This window comes from Zalophus californianus, chromosome 16 (genome assembly GCF_009762305.2).
Source record: "Zalophus californianus isolate mZalCal1 chromosome 16, mZalCal1.pri.v2, whole genome shotgun sequence".
NCBI classification, from domain to species: domain Eukaryota; kingdom Metazoa; phylum Chordata; class Mammalia; order Carnivora; family Otariidae; genus Zalophus; species Zalophus californianus.
The window spans coordinates 4,275,746-4,297,648 of record NC_045610.1 but is presented as its reverse complement, the minus strand read 5'-3'; the positions used below and the strand labels follow the sequence as shown (position 1 = coordinate 4,297,648).

The window sequence follows — 21,903 nt, the reverse complement described above, 5'->3', positions numbered from 1 at the left end:
ATAACCCAAGAACTTCTATGTTGACCAAGCCAGACTTGGCATGTAGACATTATACCGTTATTAGTATTTTCAGCCTCCCAATGCAAGCTGTTCCTCTAAAAGAAAAAAAAATGCTCATTGGAAGTTTTCCCATTCCTAATTTCAATGAAGAGTTTTATTTAAAAATACCTCCATCCCAAGTGCCACTCTCAGGAGAATGAATTAAAAATGTGCAGTATCAGGGCACCTGGGTGGCGCAGTCAGTTAAGTGTCCAACTCTTGGTTCTGGCTCAGGTCATGATCTTGGGGTCCTGGGATACAACCTCGCATCAGCTCTGCGCTCAGCTCAGTGCCTGCTTGGGATTCTCTCTCCCTCTCCCTCTGCCCCTCCCTCTCTCTCTCTCTCTCTCTCTCTCCCAAATAAATAATCTATTTTTAAAATGTGAGTTATGTCCACACGATGGAAATGAGTGATCTCCAGCCTCACACAACAATATGGATGAATCTTACAAATACAATGGTCAGCAAAACAGTAACAACTTTATGAATCTAGTTTTAAAAAAAAAAGTTTAAAAATCACAGGTAAAATTAATATATGCTTTTAAAAGTTAGAAAGTAGTCTCTCCTCAAGGGCTGGAAAGGGACATGCTAGGGGACAGGTCAACCACAGTCTTTTTCTTGATCTGGGATATATTCAGTATTGGAGATCCAGGAAACTCTACACTTATCAGATATGCACATTTCTATATGTATATTCTATACCCATAAAAAGTTGGGTTTTCTTTAATGTCCCTGGACATCCTAACTTCTAAGGAAGAAATGCTATTTCCTCACTCTCACCCCAGGGCACTGGCCCTCGCCCTTCTTCCTGCTCAGCCCAACACAAAGTAGGTCATCATTCTGTTTGGTCTTCCTATTTCTGTCCATTTGAACACTTGAACAGGTTTTTAGCTCCTTATGTGTCTTCATTTCTAATCCTACTGCATTCCCTTATGTAACTGAAGAATTTAGCATTTGGGATAAATTCTTAGTATTCTTTTTTTTAAAAAATATTTTTTTTGTAAGTAATCTCTATGCCCAACTTGGGGCTTGAACCCACAACCCCAAGATCAAGAGTCGCATGCTCCACTGATGGAGCCAACCAGGCGCCCTAAATTCTTAGTGTTGTTTTTTCTTTAAAGATTTTTTTATTTATTCATTTGTCAGAGAGAGAGAGAGAGAGCACAAGCAGAGGGAGAAACAGGCTCCCTGCTGAGCGAGGAGCCCGATGCAGGACTCGATCCCAGGACCCCGGGATCATGACCTGAGCCGAAGGCAGACGCTTAACCGACTGAGCCACCCAGGCGTCCCAATTCTTAGTGTTCTTAATCATTCAGGAGGACAACAGTTATCCTCTTGTGAGCTGGGTCTATGCTGGGTTAATACACAGTATCTTAGTCTGTCCTCCCAAGAGCCCTGCAAGATGAGATTGCTATGCCCATTTTACAGACAAGGAAGCTAAGGCCCAGGGAAGTGAAATAGTTTAAGTAAAGAGAAATACCCCCAAACTCTGCTCACGTCACACTTCCCAGTGGTTCATTCTGCAATAGGCTCCATTCTGCTTAACAATTTTTCTATGCTTTTGGTCTCCAACCAGGAAGGGAAGGCCAGATGGCTCGCAGCCACACTAGTCTGAGCTACCTGGAAGCCTCCTGGTACAAGGGTTATAGGAACAGAGGACGGAGATGTTTGTGCTGACAATCCCAGGTCCTGATCCCTAATGCCCAGCCCCAAACGGCAAAGGAAACCTCCAATAGTCAGGCATGTCAGAGAGCTTTAAAAGTCCTGGCAAGAACTCTGAAATCAGACCCGGCCAGCATGTGTCCCTGAATGTCAGAACAGACACTATATTTATCCTGAAAAGCCCTTCAGTGCACTGAGAGCTATAAATAGTCATTAGGACCTAAGCAAGTGGTCTTAACACATGGATTTCCTTCCAAAAATGCAGACCCATTTTAATTAAATTTGTGATTAACCTCTGGGAGGGCAGGCCCCGAATTCCGTTTGCTTTTGGACACACCGTGAGTAATTTCCTATTTACTGAACATTTGGGGATTAGCATGCTCGCTGGGTGTTTAGCCCAGAGGCAGCCCTCCGGGAGCTTGCACAGAGCCTGGCTCCCTGGAGAAGACACACGGGTGCACGGTGAACGCACCCTGTAGCCTGGGGCCTCCCCCTGTCCGGGTGTCGGAGTGTCTTTGCAAAGCCAAGTCCTTTCCCCTCCGATTTTCCCAGAACAAGATGGGAGTCACAGCCGTGCTCATGTTGCCTCTGCTACTCCTGGGAATCAGTGGCCTGCTCTTCATCTACCAAGAGGTGTCCCGGCTGTGGTCAAAGTCAGTGGTGCAGAACAAAGTGGTGGTGATCACTGATGCCATCTCAGGACTGGGCAAGGGTAAGCCAGCTTCTCCCCCTACCCCGTGCCCACTCCCGACCTGAGGGACGAGAGGTGGCAGGACGGCGCGCGGCCAACCCGCTAGATGGGAGGGCGATGGACACTGTGTCTTCTCCCAGTGTCCCTCATTAACCAGCAAGTGTCTTCCCTTTTGGGGACTGCAGCTCCCATGCCCGAGAAATGAGGGGATTGGGAGAGCCGGGCTTGCAAGCTCACAACCTCGGGGCCAAAACAGGTCTGCAGATGTGGTTTGCTTTTGCCTTCATGGGGTTCTGGAGACTTTGAAATGCAAAGTCCTTAGCTGGGGCGGCATGCCAACGAGGAGCCCAGACTTGGGCGCTGGGTTGAGTTCCGGGCTCCATCACTTACTAGCTGGTGACTGCACTGGTCTGCTTTGCATTTGCAGGAAAGTGAAGATACTAGTCGTCTCTACCTCATGGTGTGGTTGGGGAATGAATGAATGAATGAATGAATGAATGAATAGATGGGAAGCATGTAGAACCACTCAAGTGTTCATAATGGTAATAATGATAACGAACACATTTAGGCAGAACATATGTGCTCTAGTGTGTCATACACCCCAATCAGCCCTAGCGTATCACACTCAGGCTAATTAGCTCAATCATTTACCTCCTGGCCTTGAAGGCACATACGTTTGTGACCCCTGAATTGGATGGTCTCAACTCTTTAATGCTGGTGGCATCTGTGACATGAGGGTAGTCCATGTCCTTAGGTTTGTTAGATTCTGACTCCACCACTCCTAACACTGGGTGTACTTTTTGCTGTTGTTTTTGTTATTTTTAACCAAACATAGAACCCACATGGCCAAATGTTCATTAGGTCGCTCAAAAAGCATCCACTGAATCCATCAGGTGCTGTGTGTTGAGATGAGCATCGCCCCTTCCAAAGAACCCCATCATGAGAACGTCGGCAACCTCCTGTCTGGGAATTCTCTAAGAACTTCATTCCCTTGGGTATCCCAAGGGGAGCCAATCCACATGCTTTGAAGGCGGGTTCAATTTCAGTGGGTGGTTAACTCAGGCTCACCATTTGACGTAAAAAAATAAAGCACGAGGCAGATAAACTGCGTTCTCCATGTGGCCCACCATGGGTCCCAGAAGCAATTCCCAAGGAGGACATCCTGCATCCTTAGACTCAGGGCTCAAAAGCAATTTGTCAACCAGACCGGAGACAGGACAATAGGGAAGAAGGTTTACCCTGGGGGCGACACTCACCTGGACACACTCAGTCAGTCTTTGGGGAGACCTGCTCTTCAAACAGAACCTGTCCATAGAGCATCCGACCAGCTGCCAACATGAGACCCCTTCCTCGTGAAGTCTTCCCTCCCACCCTGCTCCTTCTTGGATGGTCCCCACAGAACTGGCCTTTGGGTTCCCGTGGCTCCTCTCCTTCCCATGCTTTCCATCTATTCGTTCATTCATTAGCACACGCCTCGCATTGTGCGGGACCCGTGTGTTTCTCAGTTGGTCCAGCAGACACAAGCTCTCTTGTGGTGGAGCTTGTGTTTTGTTCATCCTGGTGTTCCACCACCTAGCCCCGAGCCTGGCAGAGAGTAAGCACTCAAACAAAACAAAACAAAACAAAACAAAACAAAACAAAAAACAAAAAAAAACCATTTATTGAATAAATGCCTTTAAAAGCCACCATCTTATGAGGGAAAGACACTCACGTGGCTAAGTATGTGGTTGTATAATTGTTTTGTCAATTTCTGGCCAGATTCCAATATGATCAGGGAACATATTCTCTACGATTTTAATTCTTTTAAATTTGTTGAGGATATGGCCTGTCTCGGTGAACAATCTGCAGGTGCCCGGAAAGGGTGTGCATCCTACTGTCTTTGGGTCAAATGTCCCACAAAGTGTCGATCAGGTCCTGCCGGTTGAGAAGGCTGTTCAACCATGTATGCTCCCGATTTTCTGTTAGTAGGTAGTGCCATTCTGCCTACTGTTGGGAGACATGTATTTGTTTTAGTAGCCTCTTTATTTTTGAAGTCTCATTCGGTTATGGTGACACACTGTACAAATCCGGTACCTGGGAAATACATCCCAGGGGCAACATGGCATCTTCAGAGGAATGCGGTCCAGTCTGTGTTGTGACTCACGTGTCTTATGGACCTACCCCGGAAAGAAATGCAAAGCAGGGAAAAAGTAAGTCCAAATATTTAGACGTAACCCGAGAAGCTGGGCGTGTGTGGCTTTAAATAAACGCCTCCCCAAGAACACGCAGCTGACCACAGCATTTACGTGTTCATGCGGTTCCGTTCCTGAGGTCCGAGGCAAGAGAAAAAGTGAGGGGCAGGGCGCCGATGACGCAGACCCCACAGCACACCCCCCCATCCCCTGGAACCTGCGCGCACCGGAGGGTAGTGCTGGAGAGTTGCAAGGAAGCAGCGCCAAGCTGTTTCCCAGGGAAACCAGACAAAGATCAGGACATCAGACCCTTTCCCCAAGCCCACACAGCTCAGCCACATCGGGAATCAGGTCACTTTGTACCCACTGTGTCTGCAGCAAGAGGGACTCTCAAAAATACTTAACTACTGCGCTTGAACTTGAAGTGTTTCTGAAGTTGAGCTGCTTGCCTCTCAATCAACAGCCTTTTACGATGGCCCCCCCACCCCCAGCCATCCTTTTGCCTTGTCATCTCCCTGAAATCTGGAGGTGGCCCCAGCGAGGCAAGGAAAAGAGCTCAGCTTATTTTGGCTGCTCAAAAAAGAAAAAGCTTGGTGCCAACCCTCCCAACACGGGACCAAACTGAGCTGTGGTCATGAGCTGAGCTGATCAAGAAGCAAACCAGAGCACAGGAGTCTACCAGAGCCTGCATTAGCAGAAATGACATATTTGGGAGGGTGCCTTCAGGCTTACTGTCCCCCAGCTGCGGGTCACACCACGGGGCTCCAGCCTCCCGCACCCCGCACCCCACACCCCGAGTGGCTGCTACTCAGAGTTATGGCAGAAGGGAGGGAAGGCCGGGCTTTTGGCCTCCAGATGAAGTCTCTTTTGGTGAATTCTCTTATAAAATCCAATATATTAAAAAGGATTTTCAGGTAAAAAGAACAGGAAACACACGTAGAACCCCACCCATTTGGGAATACTTCATCCTGTCTCCTTTTGCTCCTTTAATGATGCTTATAGGTGTAGCCTGCATTTATGGTCTGATGGGCACGGTATTCTGGGCTCACAGGAGTGGGGGGGCGGTGGTAGATGGACAGCCCTCCCACCCCACTCTCAAATTCAAGCAGCAGAGAAAACCCTTCCTCTGAGTCTTGATTTTTTAAAAACATTCTGATAGTCTCCGAAGTCATGATCACTTCTGATCACTATTTGATTATACAAAACCCTTTGGGAATGATAGGTCCCCAAACCTACCATCCATCCATCGATTCAGAAATTGGGATGCCCAGTCCAATATGTAGGAAAATATGTGGATTTTCATTGAAGTGAACGCCCCCTTCCACCCACTCACCCAGGGCAAGTGGCCGCCCAGCCCACTGCTCTTTCTGACCCCTCTGGGGCTAGAGGGGCAGGAACAGGACAGAAGGAGAACAGAAGGAATCCTTATCTGGCTGACACTGTCATGGGAGTGGCCTGGCACCACCTGTTTAAAACCGAGTCTGGCTCTTTCTCTGTGGCCCCTTCTGTGGGTCCTTCCAAGGCCCTCCCTGGGAACATCCGCCCACCCTTTCTGCAAGGCATGGACACTCCAGTTGCTCAATCCTCGCCTGGCCCCTGGTATTAGGGCAGGTGCTTCTCCGGGGCCCTCTGTTTTAATAAGACCTGACCAGGGTTGATATCAAGAAAAAAGAGTTTATTACTTGCCACAAACAAGGAGATCACTGGGGCTAGCTCCCAAAGCATTGTTTCCCAGAGCAAAAAGCACAGTGTGCGTTCATTGACCAGCCCCGTGAACGCATACACCATGTCGGTGTCAGCACACGCAGAGGAGGGGGTCTTGGGGGCGCCTGCCTGGTGTAAAATCAGGCCTGGACATACACCTCACATTACGCTGATTGGGCACAAGCCCCGCCCAGGGGCGGAGATTTTAACATTATCATGAGCAAGGTCCCACACCTTTTATCTAGTTGCCCTTGAAATCCGGACTCCTGGTTTTAGCCAGCTCCGTGGTCCCCTCTGCCTCTTCCTGGGACCTTGAGTTCCCGCTGGTCAGCACCTGCAAAAACAGCGAAGCCTTTGGGGTTGGTTCTAATTAGCTAACACCACCGCCCTGCTAATGGAACCTCGGGCAGAATTCAAAATAGCTCCCAAGCAACTCAGGGCTTAGGTCTGGTCCACCGTGCTTATGGGGCAGGGTCTTTGGGGTGTAGACCAATCCCCTGGGGCAGCCCGACCCTCCTCCCCTCTGCTCTGTGCATACCTGGTGGCCCCTCTCCTCGCACTGGATTTTGCAGGTGGAACTCAGACGCCCCCCCCCCACTCCCCTTTGCAGGGAACTGACAGCTTGCTGTTCAGATGGTCCTGGTGGCTCCCTGCAACGTGGGACAGAGATAAAGGGCAAAAACACATCGCAGTCCCCTCCCCAGTTCCTCCATCAAAGTCCACTCTCTCTCTCCTCTTCCAAGTCCAATTTGTGTCCTCTTTTGGGGGGCAAGAGATATTGAACTCCATAAAACAGGGTTTTAGTGATTTCCTTTGAAAATGTGCATCTTGGGTTAGCAAGTAACCTCAGAAATTTATGTCTGTTTGATCTTGGTGCATTGATCAAACTTTCCATTTAAAACCCCGTTACACATGCGAATGCACAATTTAACATCCAATTATACACACACAGAGTCAAGTGCATGGCAGGGAAACATCAGTTTTAAAGGCTTCAAAATACTCGATAAATATCATCATTTATTGACCAAGCTCCTGTGATATGGGACATTTACCACTATTTCCAACTCTTTACTGTTATAATAGTACCGAGATAAACAACATTGTAACTATGTCCATGCAGACGGTCTTGTTTTTCTCCTTAGAATAAATGCCCATAAATGAAATAACCAGGTCCAAGTCTACATTTAGTTTTAAGGATTCGGTCCAATTTTTCTTCCAAAAGATTGTGGCAATTTACACTGCCATCAACAGGGAACGTGTGACTATCCCCAGTTTTGTTTTTGATTATCTGATAGATTAAAATTAGTGTCCTGTTTCAAACTGCATGTCTTTATTCTTGGCACTGAACTATTTTTTGAACATTAGCTCTTTGTGCTTCTCTTATGAATTGCTTACCCGTCTCGCTAGCCAATTTCTTCTTTAGGGTCTTTATCTGGTTTTCTTATTGATTTATAACAGTTCTTTGTAGCTCAAATAAATTTGCCCTTTTCTGACATATGTGTTTTAAATAGGCTTTCTCGGGACGCCTGGGCGGCTCAGTCAGTTAAGCGTCTAACTCTTGATTTCGATTCAGGTCATGATCTCAGGGTTGTGAGATTGAGCCCTGCATCCAGCTCTGTACTCACTGGGGAGTCCGCTTGGGATTCTCTCTCCCTCCACCCCTCCCCCTGTTCATTCTCTCGCTTGCTTTCTGAAATAAATAAATAAAATCTTTAAAAAAAATAAAAATAAATAGGTTTCCTCAATTTATCTTGCTCTTAATTTTCATTTCTGTTTTCTGCTCTCAGAAAGGTTTTTTTTTTTTAAGGATAAAAAATCTATAAATCATTTCTGTTATGATTTCTTCCCTTGGGGTCAGGCTTACAAGATCTTTCCCCAAAGCAAGGTTATATATTAATTTCTCCTTTCTTCTAGTTCTTTTATGGCTCTGTGTTAACATTTAACTATTTAATACATTTTAGCATATCGCATTCTCCCCAATAGTTAGCTAGGAGTTCAAATACCATTTTTTATTTTATTTCATTTTTCAAAGACCGCTTTTTCAATAGTGTGTTCTTTACCCACTGATTCATCATGCTAACTTTACAATATACTAAATTCTTATGAATTCTTGGCTCTATTTTTATTCAGTATTTCTATCCATACTTGAGCCACGAACAGCCTGCTTTAATTTCTGTAGCTTTTATCATCTATTTTAATAACTGATAGAGTAGGTCAATTCCTATTGTTGTTCATCAAACTGTTCTTTGCTTTTCTTGAGCATTTGTTATTCCAAACAAGTCTTGTCAAGTATCCCAAGTAAAGTTTAGGATCTTGTCATCCCTTTCCAAGACACGTTGGAATCTTGATTTACTGCATCAAATTCACTTGGAGATGGATCGACGTCCTCATTGAATTCCGCCCTCCAGAATGGTCATGGACAGCCTCCGTCTCAGTAAAGCACCTACATTCAGAGAAATCGTCACTTCCTTGTGGTCCCAACTCAAGGCAACATTAGCACAGTTATTTCTTGATTCAGGTTTCCCTCAGTCAGCAGAACTGCTCACATCCTCCCTCCTCCCTGCTCTCAGTCACACGCAGTACACCTGCTTCTAGACCTCACCGGGACCCTCCATCCATCCTCCACCCCTGCCCCGATCTGGCTGAGCCTGCATGGTCCAGCACTGCAACTGTTCTCCTCCAATACAAAAATCCCCCTGCCCACGATGCCCGCTGATCACACCCCGGCCGGCCCCCTTCTTTCCATCCGCACACAACCATGAGATCGCTTTGAGCCATTGCATTCAGGATATCCAGCCTCCAGTGGGCACCCAGGGCTGCCCAGCTATCCTTCGGCATCCTGGCTCAGTCAGGCCCACTGCTGGTTGGTATAAAATAGGCGGTCATACTGTTGAATCACAGATCTGTACCTTTGAAACAAATAATGCAATATATGTTAAGAAAAAAAAAGAAGAAGAAGAAGATAGCAGGAGGGGAAGAATGAAGGGGAGTAAATCGGAGGGGGAGACGAACCATGAGAGAGGATGGACTCTGAGAAGCAAACCGAGGGTTCTAGAGGGGAGGGGGTGGGGGGATGGGTTAGCCTGGTGATGGGTATTAAAGAGGGCACGTTCTGCGTGGAGCACTGGGTGTGTTATATGCAAACAGTGAATCATGGAACACTACATCAAAAAGTAATGATGTAATGTATGGTGATTAACATAACAATAAAAAATTTAAAGTAAAAAACATTAACACCATTTGGGTTAGTCATGGTGTCTCTCTCCCATAAAAACAAATAGGGGCCTCTCAGAAATAAGTTAAGAAAGCATCTTTAAAAGAGCTCCTGGAAGATTAAACTCTATAATGATATGGAAAATGTTGAAATAAGTTCTTTTTTAAGGGGGAGAGTTATGTTGTTTTTAAGTGTCTTTGTCTTCTTTATGCAACGTTTTCATTAAATAACTAGTTCTTTCACTGACAAAAAAAAAAAAAAAATAGGCGGTCATAGGTCCTGAGCACCTAGTAGGTGTTGAGGGTGCCCTTGCCAGGTCCCTGTACGAGGCCAGTTTATCTGTTCCGCAGGTGCTATGAGTGTTGGCTGCATGGCTCACAGACCTGCCCTCTGCCAGTGGACATTGCCTCCCCTGGGAGTTACACACCCTTGGCCCCCAGCCCCGGAGGAAGACAGCACACAGTCGGTAGACCCAAGTGTATAAAAGGCTGGTCCTCTTGCCTCCAGGTGGGACACCTCTGCAGTTGGGTTTACACCCCAGAGCCTTCCTTGGATCCAACCGAGGCTAGACTTTACCTGAGACCTTACTCCTTCATGGATATTCTCTGAAGAGCACGCCCTCAAATCTTGATTGCTTGAGTCCCTGGTCTCTGATTCTGCTTCTGGGAACCCCCCCAAGACACCGCCTCGTGTGGTTCCCATGGGCATTAAATGAGCTAGTATATGTAACTCTCTTTCAAGAGCCCCTAGAACAAGTAAACACTCAAAATATATTAGCTTTTATTGTTCGTAAATATCAGTATTATTGCTACACAAGAATACTATGTGTCTATTTTTTAAAGTAATCTCTATGCCCAACGTGGGGCCTGGAACTCACATCCCTGAGATCAAGAGTTGCTCGCTCAGCTGACTGAGCCCACCAGGTGTCCCCATAAATACTTTGTGTCTACCAGTCCTTGCCCAGTTGAGAAAGACCTATGTTGGGTGAGTCAGGAATGCCTTCAGAATAAAATTAACTAGACACAAGGCAGGTTTATTTTTTAAATAAAAAGAATCCTGGCTGGAGTCTCTATCCACAGAGAAAATGTGCAGGAAACTGGCGGCATTATGTCTGAAAAAAACCACGATGGTTGTTTCCAGTATCTTTAGATTAAGATATATCGAGGACTTTGATCCTGGAGGGCTAGTAGACAGGGTCATCCTTCTGTCCAGCTTAAGGAAGAATACCCTAATGATCAGAACCATCCCAGGAAGGAAGTGCTGTCTCCACTCTGAGCTCCCCTTCACAGGAGGTAACCGCGCAGAGGCTGGAAGTAAAAAAACTTCCAGCCCTGGGAGGAGGTTGAATGAAATGACCTAGGACTCATGGCCTTAGGACTTTGGAATTCTTTGAAATCTTGAATTCCTATGAGAGAGGCTCATCGACCGTGGCTCCATCCACACAGTGCACCCCGCCCTCTTTCCTTCTTCCCCCAGAGTGTGCTCGGGTGTTCCACACTGGTGGGGCAAGGCTGGTGCTGTGTGGCAAGAACTGGGAGAGGCTAGAGATCCTGTATGACGCCCTCATCAGCGCGGCTGACCCCAGCAAGGTAAGGCCTTCTGGCGATCGGCTTGGGGAGCTTCTGGGCACCCTTAGCCTTCACTGACTTCTCTGCGTTAGCAGCTCATGGACCAGGTGGGGGAAATTTGGTGATTGCTTTGTGGGATGGGAGGCAGTGCCCTCCCTAATCTTGACCCAGGCCTGTCTGCCAGGCACAAGGGCTGGCTCATCTGGACCATTCTCCATGCCAAGATTTTGCTCTCTGGCAACTCTCCCTCCCCACCCCCTATTGTATTTAAGTCAGAGTCAAAGATGATCCAGAAGCTTTAGCAAGGCACAGGTATGGCATGATTATAAACGCTTATGGCTGATTTCTTTTTAAAGATTTTGTTTATTTATTCATAAGAGACAGAGAGAGAGAGAGAGAGAGAGGCAGAGGGAGAAGCAGGCTCCCCGCTGAGCGGGGAGCCCGATGCGGGACTCAATCCCAGGACCCTGGGATCATGACCTGAGCCGAAGGCAGACGCTTAACTATCTGAGCCACCCAGGCGCCCATGGCTGATTTTTAAAAATAATATATCAGGGGCGCCTGGCTGGGTCAGTTGGTGGAGCATGTGACTCTCGATCTCGGGCTCATGAGTTCGATCCCCATGTTGGGTGTAGAGATCACTTAAAGATAAAATCTTTAAAATAAAATAATACCTCAAGTGATATTTCCTTCCAGGAAGTTGGGGAAGTGAAGTCACTTTCCATGAGGTGAGGACTTTCCGGGAGGTTGGAGGTTGCAGGTTTCAGTGTTTCTGGAGCATTGTTTAGAGAATTGCCTTCAGAGCTGTCTTCATGGTTTGGTTTGGTTTGGTTTGGTTCAATTTGGCCTCGATGTTGAATTGCTTTTCGGAAATAGCCAAAAATAATTCACAGCAAAGTCTGGTATTTGAGGAGAGGAACAAATGGGACAACACAGCATTCAAATTCTGTTTTGGGGGATGTTAACAGGTATTGAGTTAAAACGAGGTTCTGAGGTCAATTGTGTGGGACATACCAAGTAAAGCCAAGCTTGTCTGGTGCGTTCCTTTACTGCAGGACTTTTCAGAGCCTTTGATATGCTAATGTGCATTATGTATCCCCAAGAAGGACATGTAATAGTCTGTGTTTCCCAAACAAATTTGACCAGGGAACCCTCTTGTTGGGACCGTTTGTCAAACGCTGGGATTGCATTTTCACATGATATCCTCAATTTTCCAACCTGTTCCCTGCTCTAGACTGTGAGAGTCTCAATGGCAATTGAGCGTCTAGGGCTGAACACAATGCCTGTCACGTAGATGGTGCTCCAAAAATACTGCGTGGAGTGTACGATTTTGGTCAAAAACAAAATGTGGCTACAGAGCACGGTGATGACTCTTAAGCCAGTTTGGAAAACCATTTGCAAAAAGGAGCTCATAAATATTGTAATGGCGTCTCCATTGGAATCCATGCTCGGCCTCCTCAATAAAGGGTGATATTCATTTGGATTTATCAGTTCTGGCCCCTTTGGCCAACAGTTCAGACTCTACCGCATTTTTGCACATTTGGATGACTGGTGGTATAGCTAAGGTACCCATGAATGGATTCTCCATCAGCTTCCTTCCTCCCAGAGCCATCTCCGCTCTTTCCTCTTCATTTTTATTTTGTAGTCATTCCATAAGCTCTGAATTTCAAAAGGGTTGGCTCTCAGCTCGAGGACCCCCAGGGTCTGCAAGAGGGAGGTCTTCCCACACATGCCTTGACTCTCTCGTTGGTTCAGCAGACATTCACCCCAAAGCTGGTCCTCTTGGACCTCTCGGACATCAGCTGTGTCCAGGACGTGGCCAAAGAGGTCCTGGACTGTTATGGCTGTGTGGACATCCTCATCAACAATGCCAGCATGAAGATCAAGGGGCCTGCCCACAAGATTTCTCTGGAGCTCGACAAGAAGATCATGGACGCCAATTACTTCGGGCCCATCACACTGACCAAAGGTCTCGTGAGTTTGGCCTTCCCGTAGATTTCTGGGCCACTGGCTGCTAGAGGAGGCTCTGTTACATAGTCAGACGGTCTTCCAATTCTGGATGGAGTCTCCAGCCCCCCTCAGAAAAATTCCTACTTATTCGGTGAAAGCTTTCAGCATTCTGGCTATAAATGTTGATAAAAGAAAAGGGATTTTGAAAGTATCTTACTAGTATATTCCAACCTCCCTCTCTGGGAAATCCCCCTCCCCACCCAAGCCCTGCTCTTTATCCCCTCTTCTCACTCATGTTCATGGCTCCCCCCACCCCAATCCCACGTCTCTGGACCATTGTCTTCATGCTTCATATATATTTTGATATATCGACCTTACCCTTGATCTGTTCTTACCCATGTCAGTTGGTCAAGGGTAGAGATTCTGCCCTCAGAAATAAAGAAGAAAATGGTTTATCCCCAGACTACAAGAGACCCAGCGTAGTGTCAATCCCTTTGCCGAAACGGGGGGCGGGGGGCAGAGTCCCTTTCAAGGGTAAAATGGCCACTCTGTGGAGATAGTTCACTGCCAAGTTCAAATGCAGCTCGAGAGCCTAGGGGGTTGGAGCTGGAGATGACAGGGAATAGAACCAAGAGTTGAAGCACCCCCCACCTGCAAACTTTATCAAGGCAGAACCCCAACAGAGAGGATATATGCATGGAGAATTTCTGAGTTTAGAACATGGGGTTCAAGAAGTATAATCTTAGAGCTGCCTTCTTTTTTTTTTTAGTTGTTTTATTGTTATGTTAATCACCATACATTACATCATTAGTTCTTGATGTAGTGCTCCATGATTCATTGTTTGTGCATAACACCCAGTGCTCCACGCAGAACGTGCCCTCTTTAATACCCATCACCAGGCTGACCCATCCCCCCACCCCCCTCCCCTCTAGAACCCTCAGTTTGTTTCTCAGCGTCCATCATCTCTCATGGTTCGTCTCCCCCTCCGACTTACTCCCCTTCATTCTTCCCCTCCTGCTATCTTCTTCTTTTTCTTTTTTCTTAACATATGTTGCATTATTTGTTTCAGAGGTACAGATCTGTGATTCAACAGTCTTTTAGAGCTGCCTTCTTTATGGCCACAATCTCCATGATAATGGGGTTTGGGACACCAGGACAGAGGAAAGGAAAGTTATCTGAAGCAGAAAGATGACTTTCCAGAGCTTCTGAAATGATCCCCCAGAGATAATGGTTTCCCCCAATCTGGTCCCTGTGGACACACCGTGCAGGCCAGGCAGCTGGTGACAGGTGCCGGGCAGCCTCTGAGAGTTCCAGGTTCACTGACATCAAAGTGAAGGATGCAGGGAGTGGAGGGGGGGGTAGGCAGGGCCGGGTCATCTTCTTGGTTGGGCCTCTAACTTGCTAAGAGACCTGAGTCTAGTCACTAGCTCTGGGCCTCAGTTTGCCCATCTGTAACACTTCAAGGCTCAATGTCAATGCCATTCTGAAAATAGTCTTTTGAGTTCTTGCCATAGACCCATTCCACCTGCACTGTGATTTATCTCGTTCTCTAAATTTCTGCATTTTCAAAGGAGTTCATTTGAAGGGGGAATCTTTATAGTATCCCCATAAATTAAAAGCCCCCTTCCCTCTCAATAAATAGAAGAACTCTGAAAACAGAACGAAGTAGCAGGTTCTCCCACGGCGCAGGGCTGAGGCATTTCCTCTCTTCGTTAAAAGCTTCGCACCTGCAAGAGAGGTGTTCGAGACACAGTAGAATTGCGGTGGATTGAAATGGGATGGCCTGTGACCTTTCTCACCGCTGAGATCTGCCCGTGGGCGGGTCGCTGAAAACCACCCAGAAATGACCAGCTGAGCCTAGGCCACTCTTAGGAAACATGGGATCAGTGATGTCCACGCTCCTGCCCACCTGTGTCCTGCTGTAATCCCATCGCCAGGGAGGTAGAAGGGCCCTGGGCGAGGAAGTGGGTCTGGGGGAGGGGTCTCCCACCTCTAACTGTGACTCCTCCACCGGTGCTTTCCAGCCCTGCTTCCCGACATGATCTCCCGGAGGACGGGCCAGATTGTGTTAGTGAATAACATCCAAGGGAAGCTTGGAATCCCATTCCGCACAGCCTGTAAGTTGCCATGACAGAAACATTTCGTCTTAGGTTATATTCTTATAAGACAAGGGGTGTCGTGTCTAGCACTAGGCACGTGGTCATAAGGGAGGGGGACGTCCAGAGGTGAAACGGTCTATTGGTTTTACTTTCATCCCTTCAGTTCCCATTTCTGAGCCCCTGTGGCATATGCAGGTGACCAGGGGTCCCTCTCCCCCAGAGGCTCATGTCCCCACAGGTGGTCAGGGCCGGCCCTGGCTGAACCCCATCAGTGCCTCCCGGCATGGGCACACAGCCCCGACGCAAATGCCCTACCTCCAAAAAGATGCCCTTGAAGGACAGGAAAGGCTACAACCCCGAAAGAGGAGATGGGTGCCCATCATGCAATGGTAGAGGGATGGAAGCTTCGGAAGATGGAGGAAAGGGAGAATGAAAGACGCAGAATTGCAGGAGAGGTAGAGAGAAGTCCCAGAGGCAGGAGTCCTTTAAAAAAGTCCAGAGAGGACAGGAACTTCTCCGTAGATGTTCTTGGGACCCAGCTGGGGAAACTCCCTCCTCCCATGAGGTACTTTGTGGGAGGGCAGGGCGCATACCTTATACGTTTCTTTTTTTTAGAGAGAGAGAGCGAGTGTGAGCAGGGCTGGGGGGGAGGGGCAGAGGGAGAGAGAGAATCCCAAACAGATTCCCCACTGAGCATGCAGCCCAGTGTGGGGCTCAATTCCATGACCCCAAGACCATGACCTGAGCCAGAACCAAGAGTCAGATGGTCAACCGACTGAGCCACCCAGGCGCCCCCGCTCCCAACTTCTTTTTAATTCCCTATTTAGTATTGTCATATAGTGGTTTGTAAGAAATATATATTTGGTCATTGTCCCATTTCTGGCACAGAGCTCTTAAAACCCTTGAATTTCCTAAGTGATGAGAGTGCTCAAAGTGTCTTTTGTTACATCAATGAGGCGATTTTAGCTGTCACCTAAGGAGGGGGGCTGCTTGCCACAGAAGCTAAGCATGTAATTAGTGGGTGGGATGTTCTAGTCCCCCCCCCCCAGCCTCTGAGAAACAGAGAGGGGCTGAAGATTGAGTTCTGTCACCCAAAGCCCATGATTTAATCAGTCGTGCCTATAATGGAGCCTTTATAAAATCCCGAAAGGACGGGCTTCGGAGAGCTTCTAGGATGAACACGTGGAGATTTGGGGAGAGGGGGGGTGCCTGGGGAGGACATGGGAGCTCTGAGCCCCTCCCCCACACCGCATCCCCCCAACCCCTGCATCTCTTCCATCCGGCTGTCCCTGAGTTCTGTCCTTTTGTAAGAAACTGATGATCCACTAAGTAAAACCTTTCTCCGAGTTCTGTGAGCTGCTCCAGCAGATTAATCGATCTCAGGGAAGGGGTCATTGGAACCTCCGATCTCCAGCAGCTCGGTCAGCAGCACAGAGGACGAGGGGGACTTGTGATTGGCCTGAACTGAGCGGGGACAAGGGGCAGTCCTGGGACTGAGCCCTTAACCTGTGCGCTCTGACTTCATCTTCAGGTAGACCGTGCCAGAATGAAGTGGTAGGACACCCGGCTGGTGTCGGAGAGTCGATGCCGTGGGCAAAAGCCCAGGCATTGGAGTGAGGTGCGGAACTGTTCAGTATTTCACTATTTAAATACGAGGAATTTTAGTAAAAATCAGGCTTTCCACCTTCCCGAGCAACAGAAGATCTAGCACCACGAGACCTTCCCTTCTCTCCCTGACTGCCCCTGTTGCCCTCTGTATGCACTATTGCTCGGGGCCCTGCTGAAAACCGAGTGACCACTGGATCCTCACAGCAGCTCCAAGAAGCTGTCTTGTCACTGTCCTTGTCTTTTGGGAGAGGCCCCTGGGCCCCTGGCACCTGCGTTCTTAACCCTGCACAGTGAGGGGCAGGTAGCTGACAAGGGCCATCTGGGGAGCACGCACCCCACTCCTCACTAGGACTGCCTCAGAGGGGGCTGGGTCTGCCAGCAGTTATTGGTGTGGTGGCAGGGACCACAGTAACCCCCCGCCTCATTCAGCCTCCAACTGACACCCCGAAATGGGAAGCTGAGGTTCATCATATCCCAGATGTGGTTCTAAGCCCCCAAGGCTTTAAGGAATGTCCACTCTACTCTTGTTGAAATTCCTGGAAACGTTCTTATTTACCCGACCCATGGCCTCATCCATTTGGAGTGAATTTGGTGAGTAGCTGGGTTGGACAGGAACTCGGAGGAAAAGGGCTGGGAAGTGGGAGGGGAGACCTGCTCCGGGCTCTCCGGGGCCACCAGCTGGTAACCCCCCCGCCCCACCCCAACCCTACCCCTGGCCGGTTTCTCTTCCAGATGCTGCCTCCAAGCATGCAGCACGGGGCTTCTTCGACTGCCTCCGAGCCGAAGTAGAGGAATACGATGTTGTCGTCAGCACCGTGAGCCCCACTTTCATCCGGTCCTACCACATGGATCCAGGCCAAGGAAACTGGGAGGCCTCCATCTGGAAATGTGAGTTTTCCGAGGGAGGCTGGAGGTACAGGGGCTGGGAGGGGGCAGCCTGGTGTCACCGGGCCTGGGGGTGTGTTCCTGAAGCCCAAGATTGGGGGCTGAGTGGGGGCCCCGCACCTGGCTAATAGCAGTCTCCCCAAACTTCAGTCCCAAGGCACCAGGTAGAGAGAATCCTAACCTGCAACTGGCAGACCAAGGCCCAAGCTAGGTTCCGTCACTCACAGGCTCTGTGACCTTGGCCAGGCGACTGCCGGTCTCTGGGCCTCAGTTTCCCCTGTGGAATGACCAGATTTGCTCTTCAAGACCTTCCTACCCCCGCCCGCCCCCCTTCCCTGGGAGGCCGCAGAGTCGAGGCTGAGAGTCTGGCACGGGACTGTCTACACTTGGAGCTTGCCTCTGTTGTACACTCAGTGTTTGAACACAGGCAGGTCCCTTGACCTCCATGCCTCAGTTTCCCCTTTAGCAAGTGAGGAATGATGGTGGTACCAGTCTTGCCCAGGCATTGGGAAGACTGAAGGTTCCGGCTCAGAGAGGCTTTACGACAGCAACCAGCACACAGCGAGCCCTCTGGAAATGCAGTCTAATTACTGCTCTTCTAGAATGCTCTGAACAGGGAGCTGCTTCACCCTGCCCAAGGCTCTGTCTCCGCTAGGGAAGCCAGATGAACCAAGATGGTGGGCGGGTGGTTCCAGGAGGCTCTTGACAAGCTCAGCTTCCCAAAAGCTATAAATACAGCTTCCTAATTTATCGGGCACCTTATTCCTTCAGCTCTTCCTCCTCCCTGCAAAGGCTCACAACCACCCTGTGAAATGAACAGGGCAGGAAACTATATGCCCACTTTACGGATGAAAAAGCTGAGGCTCAGGGGGGTGAAGAGTGCCCCCCAGGGTGTCACGGCCACTGGAGGGCAGAGCTGGCGGGGAGCCCACGACTCCAGGCCCGGCCACCTCCCCTTTCCCTCTCTTTGGGCGCCCAGAGGCTGTAACCCCTTCCCCTTCTGGGGCTGTTCAGTCTTTTTCAGGAAGCTGACCTACGGGGTGCACCCTGTGGACGTGGCCGAGGAGGTGATGCGCACCGTGAGGCGGAAGAAACAAGAGGTCTTCCTGGCCAACCCCATCCCCAAGGCCGCAGTGTACATCCGCACCTTCTTCCCAGAGTTCTTTTTCGCCGTGGTGGCCTGTGGGGTGAAGGAGAAACTCAGTGTCCCAGAGGAGGGCTAACTGCTGGGGGCCAGTGGGTCACCTCGATGGGAATAAAGGCTTTCCTGGCAAGGTGCTGGTCCTCTGTCCTCTCAACACAGGGCCCCAACATGAGCCATGTCCTTAACATACACCTGCCTATGGTGTTCTCCACCCCAGTGAGGATGGCCCTGGATGCCAGCCCAGTCTCTGCAGGGTCTCTGGGTCTCTCCTACTCGACATTCCCAGGGCACACTTCCAGAAGCTTCCCGACTCCGTAGGGCGACATCGAGCAGAAAAAGAGGAGCCATGACGGGTCCGACCCCCATATCGACATGCACGCATGCACGCACCGTGCCCATGAGCCCGCTCAGGAACTTAGAAAACCACCTCCAGTTTATACAAGACTGACGTGCCCGTGTCAGCCTCCAACGTCAGAAGCAGGACTTGGCAACCCTCCAGGGCAGCCCTGCCAGACAGAACTTTCTGGAACGATGGAGATACTCTTATCATCTGCATTGTCCAAGGTGGTGGCCACGAGCCACAGGTGGTTGTTGACCACCGGAAATGTGGCCTGTGTGCCAGTGAGGCTGAATTCTGAATTTTATCTCATTTGCAGGAATGTGAGTTGAAACAGCTACACGTGGCTAGAGGCTCCCAGGTTGGCTGCACACGGCGGACTCCGCTTCTTCCCTGGAATTAGTGGGTCCGAGGAGGGCCCAGGCACAGCTGTTTTTAAAACATTTCTCAGTTGATGCTAAGGTGCCCTGAGGGTTAGCTACCTCACTCCAGCCTTTTGATGCATTCTCAAAGCAAAACTCACTTAAAACCAGCATTCTGGTTGTTGGTGGGCATCTCTCTGAGGGGTGGTTTTTCTTACACGAAACAGTTCATGATTCTTGGGATTTTGGAAAAGCATAGGGTATGTTTTTTTGCACTAATATTGTAACTGCTGACTCAAACTTTTCCAATATTTATAAATGAAAGAGGGTTCAAGTGCCCTCCCCCCCCCCCGGACCCAAGCCGTTTACAAAGTTGACATATGTACCGTACACATAGACACGTGTATAGACCCGAATCTAGGAAGCGAAATGCCCAGGGTCATGTGATCACTGTGGATCCGAGCCCACCCCCCCCAGGATAAGGCTGATGGTCAGCATGCGGTGCCAGACTTTAGGACGGTCAGCTGAGCAGCTGGTAGGACAGGCTGGGAGTCAGCCTTCTGTCTTTGGGGGTTTTTATTCCTGCTGCTGGGGGATCAGGCACTATAGTGGTGCTTGGGCCAGAACCAGCGAGAGAAACAGCTGCAGGAAACCGGAAACCTGATTGGTGGGCAGAGACAGAGAGGCAGCTTCGGGGCAAGAAGGCAGGGAGCCATGAGGACTCCAAAGGGGGGTGTTAGACCTCTGACCCTGGGACTCCTCCAGAGAAGCCATATGCAGAACAAGGCAGGAAGAAGGACCTCCTGTGTCCGTGATCCCGTGTCTGCTCCGGTGTCCCCCTGCCCACTGGCTGCCCTGCAGACGAGGAGGTCAAGGCCCTGCAAGAGCACGCGGCCTCAGCGGGACTGACTGGCCAGCACCCCAAATGCCCTGAAGTTGAATTTCCTGTCCCTGTACTTTGGTCTCCCTCCGGCTGGCTGGCCCCTATTGCCTTTCAGATGTGCCTGTGTCCACTCAGGGTCTGCTGCCCTCTGGCGATGGGGCATCTCACTGCCTAGCAAAGGAAAACCCACTACCCTTCGCTGAAACAGAGAGGGGGAAAATTGAGTAAGTTGGGGGTTGGGGGAAGTGTCACGCAATATGCGGAGTGGCCACCAGATGTCCCTGTGGCTCCGAGCCGATCTCACAGCCACCTTCTCTCCACCGACGGCCTGCACAGCACAGGTGTAATGCTGCAAAATTCTGGGCAGCTCCCAGTCCCCAATGAAGCATTCCCCTCTGGGACCCTGTTCGGACTTCAGGAACCTTGAGTCGCTGGCAGGGCTGACAAATCCACTTCACAGATGAGGAAATTCAGGGTGACTGTGCTCTGTGGGATCTCAGGGCAGAACCGGGACAGCTTGGGGATGGTTAGGGGACTGGACTGAGTCACAGAGTCACAGAGGCCGGTGACCATCCCAGGCCACAGAGTGACGCTGCAGGGTCCCTAGCTCCCCCCTAGCCCTAGTCCCTTTGAAATGTGACCTTACTTGAAAATAGGGTCATTGCAGACGTAACTGGTTAACATGAGGTCACACTGGGGTAGGTCGGACCCCTGATTCAGGGTGACATAAGTCGTCCTTATGAGAGCGGTGTGAAGACAGACACACAGGGAGAATGCCACGTGATGACCAAAACAGAGACTGGACCACTAGAGCTACGAGCCAAGGAATGCCAAGGATTGCCGGCAACCGCCAGGAGCTAGGATGAGACCAGGAGGGAAGAGCTCTCGCCTACGGGTTTCAGAGGGAGCACCACCCTGCCACCCCCTTGACTGCAGACTTCTGGCCTCCTGTATTATCTCACAATACATTCCTGTTGTTTTAAGCCCCCCAGTTTGTGGCAATTTATTACAGCAGCTCTAGGAAATGAATACAGCCCACTTGAGTGCACATCTGTTTCCAGCCTGGATCTTGACTGATAGCCAACGCCCAGAAGAAATCTGTGAGGCTCCCTCGGGGAAAGCAAGAACCAGAGGAAATGGGGCCGATCTCTCAAGGAGACACGAGCACCCTCCCCGCGTGCTTACTACTGAGCCCAAAGAACTACCAGCTCTCTGTGTCATCAGAGAATCAAGTAATGCCTAACCAGAGGGCCCTACTTGTTCCAAAGTTGCTAGTGGGGATTGCAGACACCAAAATAAAGCCCTCTAGGGTTCAACTGTCCATCTCCAGAACATTCCAAGCAAACGTGCTCGGTGTCATCAGCAGAGGAGTTGGTTGTGAGGGCAGGGCTGAGGATGGAGGGTCAGAAACACAGAGGCTGGTGCCCTGGAGGAGGAGCATCCAATCAGCATGGTGGGCTGGGCCCGGGGCAGGAGGAGGGACCCCAGGTCAGCCGCCCAGCAGCAACCAGGCAGATGTGGTCTCCTGAGCCAGGAAGGACCCCGCCAGCTGCCAGCCCCCCTCCATCACCCTTCCTGAAAATAGA

General features: G+C 49.6%; 1 protein-coding gene across 1 annotated transcript; it reads left to right on the top strand.

Moving 5' to 3' along the window:
* Positions 1-1,930: 1,930 nt before the first annotated feature.
* DHRS7C (dehydrogenase/reductase 7C) lies at positions 1,931-18,867 on the top strand. The gene is made up of 7 exons (XM_027626540.1): positions 1,931-2,039; positions 2,254-2,413; positions 10,958-11,070; positions 12,808-13,018; positions 15,024-15,116; positions 17,439-17,594; positions 18,606-18,867. The coding sequence occupies exons 2-7, from the start codon at positions 2,260-2,262 to the stop codon at positions 18,812-18,814; spliced, it is 936 nt and encodes a 311-aa protein (XP_027482341.1). The 5' UTR covers positions 1,931-2,039; positions 2,254-2,259; the 3' UTR covers positions 18,815-18,867.
* The last annotated feature ends 3,036 nt before the right edge of the window (positions 18,868-21,903 follow it).